The 15814-nt window shown below is 46.4% G+C and overlaps 1 protein-coding gene across 1 annotated transcript in view; it reads right to left on the minus strand.

Annotated features, from left to right (window-relative positions):
• Nucleotides 1-443: 443 nt before the first annotated feature.
• Nucleotides 444-15814, minus strand: part of LOC147747311 (cytochrome P450 2J2-like) — a 341726-nt gene continuing 326355 nt past the window's right edge. The window contains exons 8-9 of the mRNA XM_086953047.1: nt 1868-2006; nt 444-1036 (exon numbers count right to left, since the gene is read on the minus strand). Coding sequence (XP_086809173.1) covers nt 855-1036; nt 1868-2006 — 321 coding nt within the window. The 3' untranslated portion in view covers nt 444-854. The remainder of the gene's footprint in view (nt 1037-1867; nt 2007-15814) is intronic.

Below are 15814 nucleotides of genomic sequence, written 5' to 3' on the forward strand. Positions count from 1 at the left end.
ATAGAGATGTCTCTGGTCTTTTCATAATGTAACCTGCGTTGGCTAATCGACAAAACCCTTTACCTTTATACGTCGCCTTACTGAGATGACCTGCTCAGCATCTTGGGGTGACTAAGCGTACCTAGAGGAGCACCCTTTTCTTTGCACCACCTAGATTCAGAAGACCCCAGCATCAATCCTTGCAGGTGTGGCAACCTCTTTTTGAACTCTCTTCTAGCAGATCTAAGGACCAGTTTCTCAATTTTTGTGACCAGACAACACCGAAATGGCCTCCTATTTTGAGTTTATCTGACATAAACTATACCCATGTTTTTTGTTCCCCCTACCTTCTATCCACTTTCACTCACTGCTAAACATTGCTGTATCTGTTGTTGCAATGTATAGAACCAGTGTACTTCATAAGTTCCTGAGTGCTTGAAAAAATGACACCCATGGAAAATGTGTTGCTTATACTTATATTTTATTCAATTATTTCACAATTTGCTTGATGCAAAAACGAATCACTGTGTCTAAGAACACATTATTTAGCATCCGATTTATTGTTGTTAACATACCATGATATAGTCAGTTAACATTTTCCAGGTGAACAAAAGTCAAACTGCTTCTCATGTTATTTTTTAATTAATCTATTCTGTTATCTTGGATCATAATTTATAACATAAACATTAGTAGTATAGCCTCGAGTAAAACAGTCCACAGCTCTCTAGCCACAATGAAGTCATGGTTACTTTTAGTGTGTTGAAAGGATATATGCCTTCTGGGCTCCATTTAGGATAAACCCTGAGACTCTACACTGAGATTCACTGTGTGATACTACCAAGTACAGTGTTATTTGAACGAACTCTTCGTGGCTTTTAGCAGCGAGAAACAGCACATATCTTGTAAGGACGTGGATCGTGTGGTACTCCCCGTTTGTACTTTGAAGTATTGAATATAACATGTGTTGGTGCCTTGAAGCTGAACCTCTGTAGAAGGGTGACGAGGTAGAGGAACAGCTCCATTTTAGCAAACTGTTCTCCAATACACACACGATTTCCTAAAACAACACAAATAAAGAATAGCTGTCAGCGGCCTCGGTTAATTCAGCGTCATCCCCCTTCCTTGCATATATATTTACTTTAATCATATGATGCGTTGATTACCTATATTTCCTGCCTTAGAGTTTGTTGGCAGAATTTTGAATGTAGTATTATACTTATTTACATTCCCATTCATTTTCTTATGTTATGGTACACATATATTAATGGCTATTATTTCAAAGGACATTGTAGCAAACTCAGTAAGCTATATGTAAAAGGTTAATAGTATAGTCACTTTAAATATTCCCAGGTAGCCTCTGAAAAGAGTGTACAGCAAAATAAATATCATTTTGACCAGTGAAACTACACTTAAGGCATACCTGAACACAAATGTGCCATGCGTACTATATGTAGGTGCCTCAATCCTCTAGTCCAATGGCCATACTGTCTGTGTTCATCTTACTACGTCCCTGTTCATTAGCCGCTTCCCTTGCCCTGATTTGGAGGGGGATAGTCTGCAACACGATAGTGTAGGAAATCACAGGGACGCTGACATACAATAAGTGAGATGTGACTAGTCACATCTTGAAGATTGACCAACTCGGCCTGTGATAGGCTCCTGGTGGATACACTAGTCAGGGCTAGGTGTCCACACCAAGGTCCCACTGTAGGAAAAAACTGCTGAAGCTAAGTCTACAGTGACTGCAGAGCAGTGTTATACCTTAATGACGTATTGGTTTTATTGTAATTGTTTATAGCAGTGCAATGAAATATTGACGAGTCCTCTCATAAATACTTGTTTTCTTCTTTTTACTAGTAAGTAATCAAACAGGTGATTTGTTTCTTACCAAGAGAGAACGTCACAAACGCCTCACTCTTCTTAAACTCGCCATTTTCTAGGAAGTTTTCTGGGTTAAATGTGTCAGGGGTTTTCCATTCATTCTTGTCAAATAGCAAAGATGTAAAATTTGGGATCACAACAGTTCCCTGAAAATCAAACAAGAAAAATTATTGGACTTCTTTCATCGATTCATCTTCAAATATATATATATAAAAGACACAAACAAATGAGAAGTTCTGCTGTGTAATTTCCGGATGGGAGAATTCGGCAGCGACAATGAACTATGAAATCTCACAAAGGCAGACTTTAAGGAAGATTACTATTCCAAAACCAAAGTCGCTTTGGTGTTTCACATTACCACCTTCTGTGCACCTTGATCTCTAGACAGTGATAGCAAATTCCACTGTTACTACAGCTTTGTGGCTTACAGTGCTGGGACCACCATGCGCGACCTTCCTGTATGACTCATTGTCATCTCCCTGTATAATCAATAAAAGCAGTCAGGCATATCTCAGAATCTAATCTCCCCCACCAGGGTAGAAATTGAAAGAGAATCCTGAGATTCAATGGGTTTGTGGCTCTGAGGAACAGAGTCAGTGATAACAATAGCCATAAAGAATTTTATAAAATGCTGTTCTAGTTAATAAATAGTTGCGTATTTATTGTTAGTTTAACTGTGGGTGATAACAGCATGGAGATGTAAAACAAATAGAATCATACATTAGTACTTGCATAGTCAAGATTTCAGCATTTTGATAAATAGTTATTTCCGGAAAATGAGTCGATGACTCTCCACTCTGATGCCCAAAACACCCTTCAAGTAAAGATCTCAAAGTTCACTAGGGCATAGTTACACATATTTAGTTACACATATAGACATTCCAGGCACCCAACACTATAAGAATGGCTTGGGCGGTAGGTATTAGTCCTTTTTAATGTATATTGGATTAATAAATGACTGTTGTGCTCATTTCTAAATTAGACAGACCGCACCACAATGTGGCAGACTGTCAAAAGCGCCGGTGTTGACAATTTAGTGCTGGTGCCGAGCACCATAAACCACTGGCTCAAATTAAGCACAAGGCAGAATTTTAAGAATTTATCACATTTATGGAGTCAAAGGTTATGTATTTCCTGTAATCTTCGTGTTGAAATCACACAACAAGAGGAAAGGTTGGCCATGATAAGTGACTTCGATAGAATTTGCATCACTTCAGGTAAGAAAGCAGAATCTCAACATTTCCCAGGTGGAAAATAAGAGTTAAAGAGCTAATAGAAAAAGTTCTTCTTAGGCAATGAAGGCACTACCTCTGCTTGTAAGGCTAATGCTTAGATGAGGCACAGGTGGAAAATAAATAGATTTTAACTCTTGTGTTTGCAAAATAGAACAGCACGCTGAACAAGCACACCGCTGGAGAAGTGTGGCTCAATGATTAGAGTGGCAGACCCTGATGCAGAGGTCAGGCCTGGGACCGGGGTTCAATTCCCCGCCTCAGCGGGTCTTGGGCTCAAAATTCCACGGACCTGATAATTCTCGCCTCGGTGCCTATTCCAATCATGGAGTCCCACTCTGCAACTCTGGGCAATAGCTTGCTCAATCTCCACAACGGCCCCCACAACGCTAAGGATGGCTGGCCTCCACCTTAGGGGTGCCCAGGAGTGGACGCCTCACAGGGACAGCTAGGATGGGTTCCACAGTGGTATTTGTACAAGCGACTTGAGACCCTTGCGGGTGAGTAGTGCGCTATACAAGTATCAATTTACATTTACCGCGTGTGAATGTAGTACATACGCAAAGAAAGATCCCCCACAAGAGTCCAAACTTGTGAGCCTTGCAGCTCGGTGTGCATCTTCACTGCTCCCGCCGTTTCCAAGACCAATGACAAATTTAAATACAAATGTGAAGTGAAACACCAACACAGAAAAATTATTTAGTCCATCCACTGTGGAGATTACAAAAGTCGATCTCTATTCTTCTTGTTCATTAAAAACAACAGCCAAACAGCCTCCACATTTCGTTCAACTGGTGTGGACTTCATCAGAGCTTTGAGTGTGTGTCAAGATCTTGGTGGTTGTAGGTCATTATAGAAAGGTATAGGAAGTAACTGAGCAACAGTACAAATACATGGACGTTCGGGGCGCTAGGTGGCACACAACCAAGATGGCAGCATACCAGTGAGGCTCCAGCCCAGCCGAGCAGAAAAACATCCTTCAGCCCCATCCTTGACTGTATGTGCGAATATCTGGCTTCACCGTGGGATGCCTGAGAATCTGCTGATTCCGGGGATACCTTTTATGTGTGCCTAGGCTGAAGAGCTGCTGCTAATCGGGCCACCAACATCCTGATCGGACTACGAGGATCTGGCGCGGAAGCACTGACGCGGCTGTGACAGTTGGGAAAGACCGAGGCCGCAGGAGAAGCGGGGGCGGAGTTCTGTGCGGCGGCCGGCTGCAGGAGTGCTGCGCCGCCCCCACAAACACAGATCGGGTGGTGCGAGGTGAGGAGCCGTGCTTGGAGGCAGGGGGACCCCCCTGGCATGTGGACTGTCTACTAGTGGCGGCCTGCGGCGCTGCTGGAGGCTCGGCAGCGGCTCGGAGGCACACGGGCGACCGGGTCGGGCCACCGGCAGGAAAAACATAGCAGTGAACAGCAGCAATAAGTCGGATGGTGACGGAGCCCTGAACCGGGTCCAATTGCATGTAGTACAACCTACTAGCACTGAATGAGCCGCGCAGTCTTGCCTCCTGCCCCATCTCCTGGACATACCCTGTTACAGATACGGAGGGGAGCGGACGCCATCTTACTTCGTCGCAGTGCCCATAACCAAGGAAGGGGTCCAAAATCTCCGCAGCAGGTTGCGGCAGCAAACTTCACTGCCTGTCACTTGCCCGCACTGACTTTTGGCGGGGCCGCATGCAGGGCCCGAGCTCTGCCATTCCTGGGTCTACTGGCTAAGATCCAGCTGCCATTTTGAGGTGGATGGACGGTGCCTACTACAGCGGTGCAGGGCCTATAGAGCGACAAGGTACTGTGACTTTATGACTATAACGAGGGCCCCCTGCGCTCGCACCCCATAGCTTCTCTGCCCTCATCGCTTGGCGGCCTGGCCTCTGGCATTCATCAGTGTGCCCTTGAGACTTATTATAGCCACTTCAGGCTGCACAGGCTGGTCCATGATCTTTACTCCTGAATGGTCAGAACTGCGGTAAAGACAAACTCGAACTCCCACTGTTTGCGTTCAAACGCTCAAAAAACTTAAGGGATCGCCTAGTACACACCCGTCCCAAAGCCACTGCTAAGAGAGAAGTGGGTACCCTCTGGGACCTGCCGCCTGTAACAGGTCACCACCCCTGTGGTAATTGCTCTGTTTGCCCACTCACATCTAAGATCACGAGTGTGGATATCGGGACAGATCGACCTTGGGAGCTGAGACAATTCTCAAATTGCAATAGGCAACAACCTGATTTATCTCCTCACCTGTATCTGTAACGAACGGTATGTGGGCATGACCACTAGAAAAGTTAGAGTGAGAATGCAGGAACATAAAAGCACTTTCCGTTGCAAAAAGGACATCTCTAAACTTACTAAACACTTCATTGAGCACAATCATAGTGAAATTGACTTCAAATGGCATGTTCTTGAAAAACCACACATTCCTGCCCATGTTAGCGATGTGTCGAATTTCCTGTTTCGCAAAGAACAGAGATGGGTGTACAAATTAGGTACTGATCAACACGGACTGAATGACGGCATCCCTTGGTTCAGTCTTTCCTAAACTCCCCGTCAGGCAATCGTGACCAGCCACTGAAAAATCACGGGGTCCTTTGCAAACCACTGGAACTACCCGAGTATTGAGTATGACGTCATCGAGTAGTTCGAGCCTCAGTATGAGGTTACGTCGTTGTAGCTCCTGCTGATTGGTTGTGAACTTCTTTCCAAACCATTCAAGTAAGAATGACGTATACTAGTCTGAGCCTCCCCCTGACTCAGTCACAGCTCGAGACAACGACGGATAGGTAAGACGATAGCTCCGCTAGCACTTCTGGCGGGCTACGTCTGACACTGATCTGCATGAGACACCTATAGTCATGTCAGCGTAATAATTTTGGAAACATTGACTTATGTTGGGTGGGTGCGACGAGGGGCACTGACATGGGAGCGCGTTTTTGGTGTATGACAGTATACTCTACGTTCAGAACATGTTTGACTTCATGCAGTATGTATGAGAGTAGATCTATTCCTGATCCCTCCGTTACCATAACCATGAGGTCGGTTTCTGTTCCCGTAGAGCGGGGTCTCACATATCCTGAGCCAGGTCCAGGAAGAGGTGAGGTCCACTCCCCGGAAGCATTGGGTGAGTATCGTAGGATGACACAGTTCTTGACTTCTTGCACTGTAACAGCCAGACCAGAGTTGCTGGAAGTGTTTCACTTGTATGTTTGTCCCCCGATTACAGTAACCAAGTACCTGCTTCCGAAGAGGAGTTCGCACAGAAGAAGGAACATTATATCCTTTTCTGGCTCTTTTCACTTGTGTGTTTTTTTGTATAATTTTTCACACTCCTTTATGCACATATACAGGCAGTAGCACACCTCAGAACAGAGACCCTGAAGAAAGCCTGAGGTATTTCCCTCTGAGGCTGAAACATGTTGGTCTCCTCGCAGATATTTGTTATCAATGCGATGATTTTGCCAGTCTGTTCTTGTTTTTAATCAGGAAGGGGCCAACGCCTATTAAAAAATTTTCTGTTAGTTCCCTATCCTATTTTAAACCACCACTTTTTCTTCTTGCACTGCACCTTTCCCACTAAATCAACATCATTTGTGATACCTGTGTGATTGTGGTCGCTACCCCGAACCATCCGAGAGGGTATGCATGTGATCTCAATGGTCAGGAGACACAATACCCGCCAAGGATTACCAAATGATAATATTGATCTTGTAAGACTTTGATGGGAATCGAAAACAACTGGGGTGACTCACGATTACAGGTGTTTCATTTATTGGCGATTTGGTCTGTTATACTCTGTATTCCTATAGTACTAATTAGACATAGGATTTACATTAGCAAACACTTTTCTGGTTTAGCCCTTAGACCCCTAAGTTTTTTGTGTATAAATTCAGTCCTTTGGGGGACAATACTTAGGCATTGGTCTTTAAACGTCCCTTTAGCCCTCCCCTACTGTTTGGTTTGTTATGACTGTGACTTTATGACTATAACGAGGGCCCCCTGCGCTCGCACCCCATAGCTTCTCTGCCCTCATCGCTTGGCGGCCTGGCCTCTGGCATTCATCAGTGTGCCCTTGAGACTTATTATAGCCACTTCAGGCTGCACAGGCTGGTCCATGATCTTTACTCCTGAATGGTCACAACTGGTGGCCGCTACGTGCAAATGCTTGCTCCTGCTCCATGTGAGGGTTGATCAGCGTGTGCTCCAGTCACAGTGAAGGGGCTTGCAACGACGTAAAAGACTGCTGGAATCACTCGCCCTGTTCTCTGTGCGGAAGGGACAGCATTTATCTTTGGTGACTGAGCGGCACTCGAGTACTGGTGGCCCTCCTCCACTCCCCCGCGGGCCTGCTCTTTACCGCAACACAACCCACGAGCCTACAAAATGGGGCGCACAGACACCAAGCAATGTAAAATCCCATTCGAAGCGCGTAAAGTACCCAGATCGCAATCAGCGGAACAGGTGGATTCCGATATCACGGGGGTGCCGGAAGAGGACTGGAGAGCGCTCCTGCTAGGAATGAAGCAAAGTCTCACATCCATAGACGCCAAAATGCACACAATGAACTTGCAAATGGAAGCTGTGGTTAACAAACTAGATCAACATGAGCTGCGCGTTAAGGAAGTAGAAACCAGAGTGTCGGACCTGGATGATGGAGCCACTACTAGCAAAGGGCAGCTCACTCATATGGGTAAGCTGAGAGAAATTAGGATCTGCAGACGCGCTCCCGAAGAAACAACGTGCGCATCCTAGGCCTGGCGGAGTCCACCAACGTGGGCCATATGGAGGACTTCATCGAAAAACTGTTTGTGGAATTGTTCAGCAGGGAATCCTTCTCAGCACACCTTACTGTGGAAAGAGCGCATAGATCTCTAGCGGCTCACCCTCCTCCGGGGACGACGCCACGGCCGGTGATGGCTCGCTTTTTGAACTATCGAGATAGACATGCGGTCCTACGCATAGCCCGCAAAAGGAAGCAGGTACATTATGAGAACACAAGATTGGCGTTCTTCCCAGATTTCACACAATCAGTGCAAGACTCCAGACGTAAGTTTTCGGCAGTCAAGAAAAAGCTTCAAATGCAAGAAATCCCCTACACCATGCTGTACCCAGCGAAATTGAAGATTACTCATCAAGGGAAACAGCATTTATTCCAGAACCCCCAGCAGGTCGAAGAATATTTCAAACGGCACCGCAAGGTTACATCGGCGGGATTTGGGACGCGCGATCGCTCCAGGTCTCATTCTCCCCTATCAGATCCTGGCTGAAGAACCTACTCACTATGAACCTCCTAAGGTTCTCCCGGACGCTTTGCTATTGAGGGACTGACCCACAAGGGTGATATATTCATATGTTCATTGCATTTTCACATAATCTGCTTGGCAACCTGCCTCCGTCCCACCGTAACTGTCTGCTGTAAGGCGGTACAGAGGGTGGGTGAAAGTATGGAGGGCAGTGGGCGGGTCGTGTACCCCTGGTGTTTTCCCCATGAGGGCGCCGCCCCCTACAGACTTGTTAAGGCGGGATAGTAAGAGTTACATTATGAACGTTTTTTGGGTGGGAGGGAACCGTGTACCCGGCAAGTTGGGGGACCGGTGTGGGAGGTGAGGGGGTGGTACCTCAAGTGCCAAATGGCAATTCATTCAATCACTAATGGTTAAAAATGTCTGGTTGAGTATGGAATATCAACACTATAGCAATGGTAGACGACACACGTGACATACATAGCGTTAATAGTAATGTCATGGAATGTGCGGGGACTGTACAACCCGAGGTAAAAAGGCAAGTGTTAGGATATTTAGATAGGCACCACAATGCGATTGCAATGCTGCAGGAAACACACCTGTGCCCCAGGGCTACACCCTTGTTTGCCTCTAGATGGGCTTCACACGGCTGCTTTGCATCTTATTCTGCCTATGCCCGCAGTGTTACCATTTTGGTTAAAAGAGCGGTGGAATTTGTGCCTGGCGAGACAGAGTCAGATACGGGTCAAAGGTTCTGTCTGCTCTGGGGGCGGCTGCACTCCTACGATGTGACTTTTGCCAACTACTAGACCCTAACACTGATGAGCCCCAAACTCTCCTCCAATTATGAAGTAGGATTCAGGAGATAGGCACTACCTATGTAATATGGGGGGGAGATTTCAATACGACATTACAGCCCCGACTAGATAGGTCCAGAGCTTCCCCAGCACATTACACTAACGTGTGCAGGGCGCTACAGGAACTCATAGTTGAGAATTACTTACTTGACTCTTGGAGGCACATGCACCCCCACCTTACTGGAGGGCACACATTACTCGGCGGTCCACACATCTTGGGCTTGGCTTGATTATGTGAAGAAAACAGCAGGTCTGGGAGCACACCGCTGACCTATCAGGCAAGGTTCGCCCCTGGCATTCTGGGTGATGCAGTCTTTGGTAGTTTGCCTCGTAGTAGTGTTATCGAGTGTTCCGCCAAGGTTGGCGCAAATGTGCTGATCTCTAGACACCGGGGTTTCAGGTTCATTAACCTTCGTCAGTAGAGATTACAGACTAGTTTTAGGGGTTTGCTGGATAGGTTGCCGAAATCATCTCAGGTCTGGTACCGCTCACTGGCGCGCAGGGCATCAACCACGAGCTTGTCAGCTCCATGACTCACGAGAGTCCATTTGAAGAAAACAGCAGGTCTGGGAGCACACCGCTGACCTATCAGGCAAGGTTCGCCCCTGGCATTCTGGGTGATGCAGGCTTGATTATGTGTTTCAATCAGCGGGAATGGCACATTGGCGGAGGCATGTGGTGCACCTAGCCCGCACTTACTCCGACCACTCCGCTGTCATGGTGGAGTTACAGGCCCCACTACAACACTCCCCCTATAGAAGCTGGCGTCTGAATCTTCTACACCTGCAGGACACAGTATTTAAGGTGGAAATAGAGCAGGATATACAGGACTTTTTCGAGCGAAATATGGAATCTGTCTCGTGTCACAATAGTGTGGGAAGCCTTTAAAGTCACGGCCGGGGGTGGTGCATTTCCAAAGGGGCAGGTATCCTCACAACGTTACGTAATGACCATGACAAATTAGAAAATAAACTTAAACAGCTGGAAAATGACATCAACACCGACCCTGACGGAACGCACTCAGAGCCACCATGCGTGATACGCTGACAAAATATGAAGAGCTGGCTGACAGGGAGGGTAGATTTCGGTGGAAACCACATATGGCAAGGGTATGTGGCGAAGGGGACCGTCCAGGGAAGGCTGTGGTGACTGCGATTAAGCCCCTATGTTCTCCAATTATGTAGCTGAAATGCAGGATGCGCAGGGCAACTTACATAGGAACCTCCCTCAACAACTCAACACATTTAGAGACTTCTATAGCAACCTGTACTCTTCCCAGAGAGGTACCCCGCTGGACTTGACTGACTATTTAGAGGACACTGCACTGGCATGGTTAGGGGATACCCAGCGGAAGTTCCTGAACCTTGACCTAGAATTGGATGAAATCACAGATGCTATCATGCAGATGAGGTCTGGACGAGCCCCGGGGTCGGATGGGCTCTGGAAGAGGGATGCCTATCGGGGACCATGCGTGAGGCCCTACACACCTCCTTACTTAAACCAGGGAAATCCCCAGTGTGTTGCGATTCATATCGACCCCTATCATTATTAAACTGCGACACGAAAATAATTGCTAAAGTTCTGACTACTAGACTCAACTTGCTGATGCAGCGACTTGTGCTGCCTAACCAGGCAGGATTTATCCCGAGTCGGGCCACGGCACACAACCTCAGACCCCTTGCCGCGGTCTTGCAGGATATTGACCCCAATTGCTCTGCAGTGGCAGTGTTCCTCGACGCTACCAAAGCGTTTGTTGCATATATTGGGTCGTATGGGGATGCCCACTACTTTCCACCAATGGATACAATTGCCGGTGGCGTTGGTACTACTGAATGGTGCCAGGTCCTCCCCTTTTCCTATTTCCATAGGGACGCGTCAGGGCTGCCCCCTATCCTTTATTTTATATGCCCTAGCCATAGAACCCTTAAATGCTAAATTGCACCAACATCACAATGATAAGGTGTTGATCTACCCTGCCAGGCAACTGCTTATTTCTCTATACGCGGACAACATGACACTATATGTTCACAAACCCCAAGATAATCAAACCCCATACTGAGAGAGATTACTAAATTTGGTGTTCTATCAGGTATACAAATAAATTGGTCTAAGTCCGAGATTTTCCCTCTTACGGGCAATACCCAGCGACATCAGCTAGACTATCCGCTAGTCTGGGAATCGGAGGAACTCAAGTACCTTGGCATATACATCACTAGGGACAGAAATGCGCTAATGAGAGCAATTATGGCACCGCCATGGACAAGATAACTGACACCATCACTAAAAGGCTGCGTTTCCCCCTATTCATGAGGGGAAGGATCTCGCTGATCAAGATGGTATTGTTGCTGAACCTTCTGTACCTCTTCATTATTATTCCATATCACCCAGGTAGCTTCTTTTTTAGTACACACAGGACTCAACTTACGAGGCTTATATGGGGTGGGAAACAGGCACGTCTCAATGATGTTGCCTTATCTCAAGGGAGGGTACGATGTGCATAACTTTGAATTCTATTACTACTGTGCACAAACCCACTTTGAAGTGTATTGGTTCCACCTGCCGCCCTTCATGCCCCACCTGGCGGTCAAAGACGGCTACATGGCTCTGACGCCTTTTTCACGGCGGTGAAGGAGCATGGACGAGACCCGTCTACTGTGGACTGTACTGTTGTGGCATGGCAGCGAATAGCCCATAAGCTGGAATCCCCGATGTTATACTCCCCCAAAATGACTCTGATGCGTAACCCCTTAATACAGGTTACGTGCGAAGGGATTTGCCGAAAGATGCTTGAAGGCCTTAAATACTTCACTTGGGGAGGATCTTTACATAGGGGGGCAATTCCACACAAAGGAACAATTCTTCGCCACACACACACCAACAATAATGGACACATTCCTATATACTCGACTCCATCAGAGTGTAAAGGCGGCCACCCCTGCATTTCCAGAGAAGCTGGCCACGCTGGATCCCTTGCACGCTTTCCTACAAGCAGAACCCCCTAGGCACGCTGTGTCTCTCCTATACAAACATACGCAGGCTGCAATACCATCTCACACATTTAGAGCCAGGCAAGAATGGGATAAGGATTTGAAAGTTCCACTATCAGATTAACAATGGGAACGTAGCTGTACACATACAGTAGTCATCACCGGTAACAGCAGACTATGTCTTATTCACTTAATGTTTTTGCGCCGGTTATACCACACCCCGACCAGACTCTATAGATTCCGTCTCAGAGACAATGACAGGTGCGTTAGATGTGGTGGGGAGTGGGCGGACTTCTTGCATCTGGCGTGGAGTTGCCCCCATGGTGCAACCTTCTGGACACATGCATTTGAGGGGCTCTCGATCATGCTGGGGATCCAACTGGAGCCATGCCCATTTGTGGCTCTATTAGGGTTGTTGTATTAGATCCACTGGTGCACTCCTTGTTTAAACTGTATGAATCCTTATAATTTATTTAGTTTTAGTGCACTCCTTCCAAAGTGTTGTGTCTATGAACACTGTTGTGTAACTGATTACTAGGAAAGGTGGAGGTCCCCCACCTTTAAAGGTCGTGTGCACTCTTCAACATTGGCCTGAAGAGGTCATTCCAAAATTTATCATTTATTCATTTCAAACACGTATCTCAAATAAATTCATCCAAGTCATCGTTTGATTATTATTTTCTTGTGATCATTTATTTGTTTATATTTGATGTTATCATCTTGAATAAATCATATTCACTTCTCATTTACCCAATGGATTTCGGGTCAGGGACCCTTCATCTGGGGTCTTGTTCCATGGTACATCCTCCACGTCTGCGCCTACATGTGCTCTCCTCCCTCTCTTCCTAGTAATCTATTAGGGTTGTCCCAGGACATTAACACACCACATAAAAAATTCCTAGCTATGGGGCTGCTTGTGTCGAAGCGACAGGTGGCTTGTCGTTGGGGAGGGAACCCACTCCCAAGTTCAAATGCTGGGTCCACACCATGACTACATGGCAAGACAATTTGAGGTACTATGCAGAAATGTTACCAATTAAGTCACGCCCAAATGATATTTGGCCACTGCTTGGGACAGGGGAACCCTACTCACTAGGAACCAAGGTATTAGGTTTATACAAAAAAACTATGGTTCTTGGGGCTAATAAAAACAAAGGGTCCCATTAGGATGGCGGGCAGATCGCCCCCGCCAGGCCGGCGGTAGCCACCACTGGACTGGCGGGTGCAATCTGCCTACCATCCATTCCGGAATGACCCCCGCCATGTTAGTATGGCTGGGGGGATCCGCAGCGGACAGAAAGACCGTCCGCCGCTTTTCCGCCCTGGTCGCCTTGCAACCGGGGCGTAAAAGGGTTTATATGGTGGTGGTGTCTATCAGACACCGCCAGCCATATTAGGATGGGCAATTAGCAATGCCTTTCCATGGCGGCAATCCCTTTTTCCAATGGGATAGCGGGCGGGCAAAGTCCGCCCGTCAACCTAATGGGGGCCAAAGTTTTGATAATTGATAAGCACAATGGCAATAAGTTTTGAAGACCCTATAAATATCAGAGGGCAGAAGGGACACTGCACAGTTTTGTCTTTGAAGATTTAATTCACAGTTCAGTAGTAAAAACACTTTTTTAAATTCAAAAAGCGCTACATTATGTGCGTAGTGTCCCCAAGTGAAGCATGAAAACAAAAGCAATTTGTGACTGTACAATGTGCAATATGTGGTTTTCATAAAAACAGAAATCGACCATTCAATTTATACATTTAATGACAGCCTAGGTGTGAAGTTGCACTGGCTGTAGGTTGGTCTGATCTGTAAGGCTGTCGACGACGTTTCGACCCACTATGTATGGGGGGTCTCCTCAGGACTGTATATAAGGGGAGATCTATGAAGAATAAGACTAGCATTAGGCCCATATTAGTGACACAATAGATTTCACAAGCACGGCACAAGTGCTGTGCAGGCAAAACCTAATTATTTACACACCAGTAAGGGGTAAATTCCATTTTAACTTAGCTCAATGTGTTTTTATACATTTGTGAAGTTGTAATGCTTTTAAGTGTTTGTATGCATGTGGGAAATTGCAATGATTTAAAGTAATCATGCAATAAATGTTTTCATTCATTTATTTTCATCCAGTTCCAAAGTTGGTAGCTCTGGCGTAACATCACATCCTATCCCCAGTGCTACTGGTACCGACACAGCTATACCTCATGCACATCAAATTCCTCAATTTGCATTGTGAACAGAAAACTCCAGAGCTGGTGACTGCTTTCCAAGAGGAGACATAAATTGTGCTCCTTGTGCCTGCAAAGAACCTACGGAGCATTACTGCTGAGATTCTCTTTGCTCCCCTGGCTGCCCTTGAATGATGTGTCTGTTTCAGTCATTATTCTATTTGATTTGTTTGTTTACTTGTTTTGTAAAGCGCCGCATCTCGCCTGGCAGACACTGCTTAACCCGTTCCGTGCTCATGACGGCTCCCGGCCGTCATGAGTCACGGTAGTCCTGTGCTCATGACGGCCAGGAGCCGTCCGAACGTTGCCGCTCCGCCCACGCGCATTTAATTCCCCGCCTGTGCAGGGAAAATTAATCAGTCGGCAGAGTTCGGATGGCTCCCGACCATCATGAGCACACACCTACTGTGACTCATGACAGCCGGGAGCCGTCAAGAGCACCTCTGCAAAATTAACACCGCAGCGAAGGGGATAACAAATAAGTGCAGCAGGACACAGGCCCGGAGAGGGGCCTCTTCTGCTGAGTGAATATTTTCAATGTTCCCTGACAGTGACTTGGGTGGGAGGCTACAGTTGGTATGTCCTGTGAATGGCATTCCTTTGCCAGAGGAGCCTGGGTAGCTACAATCTCAGAGATAACTCAAATTGAAATTAATCGATCACTTAGAGAAATTAATAAATGTAAACTCTGCAATGTATGGAGCAATCCAGGAGCTATAAATGATCCTAACAGTGGTATGTAGTGAAGTGCTGGATAATGACAATAACAGAAAATACATAAATACAACCAGAAAGTAGGTGAATGATAGGGAATACATGCAAGTAGATCCCAAGAGACCACAACTATTGAAAACAAAACTCTACTCACAGATGTATGCATACATTGGTTCCAGCATGCACTGTGGCAGACATTCAGCAGTCTCTCTGTTGTGGGTGATTACGAATGTGCAGACTGCAGTCCTTTTTTTTTGTTACAGTTGTCTTATAGCAGAATTTCGACCTGAAGGTATTGGAGCGCTTTACATGAGCACCAGTTAAAATTCACAAGGACACATTCATTTTTGGTAGGCACAGGGAGATGGAGTGATTTGCTGAGATTTACAGGATGCTGTGGTCGAAAGCCAGTGGAGAACTGGAACCCAAAATTAGCCCTGCAAAATGTTGAACCCACCCCCACACTGCAAGTGCCTTCAACGAGAATGGAGCTAGTGGGTGAAGGGGGTCATGGCAGGGTCAGAGCATGTTAAAGGAACGCTCAGCCTGTAGTGCCAGAATGTAAAATGAAAGGTATGGCCACTGGCATCAGTAAGGCAGGAAACAAGAGGGGAGAGCAACAGTTATTTTCCTCCAAGACACCAAAACGTCGGTTCTATGCATACATTTTACACAAGTCACTGTTCCATCCTA

The sequence above is a fragment of the Lissotriton vulgaris genome, chromosome 1_1 (genome assembly GCF_964263255.1).
Source record: "Lissotriton vulgaris chromosome 1_1, aLisVul1.2, whole genome shotgun sequence".
NCBI classification, from domain to species: Eukaryota; Metazoa; Chordata; class Amphibia; order Caudata; family Salamandridae; genus Lissotriton; species Lissotriton vulgaris.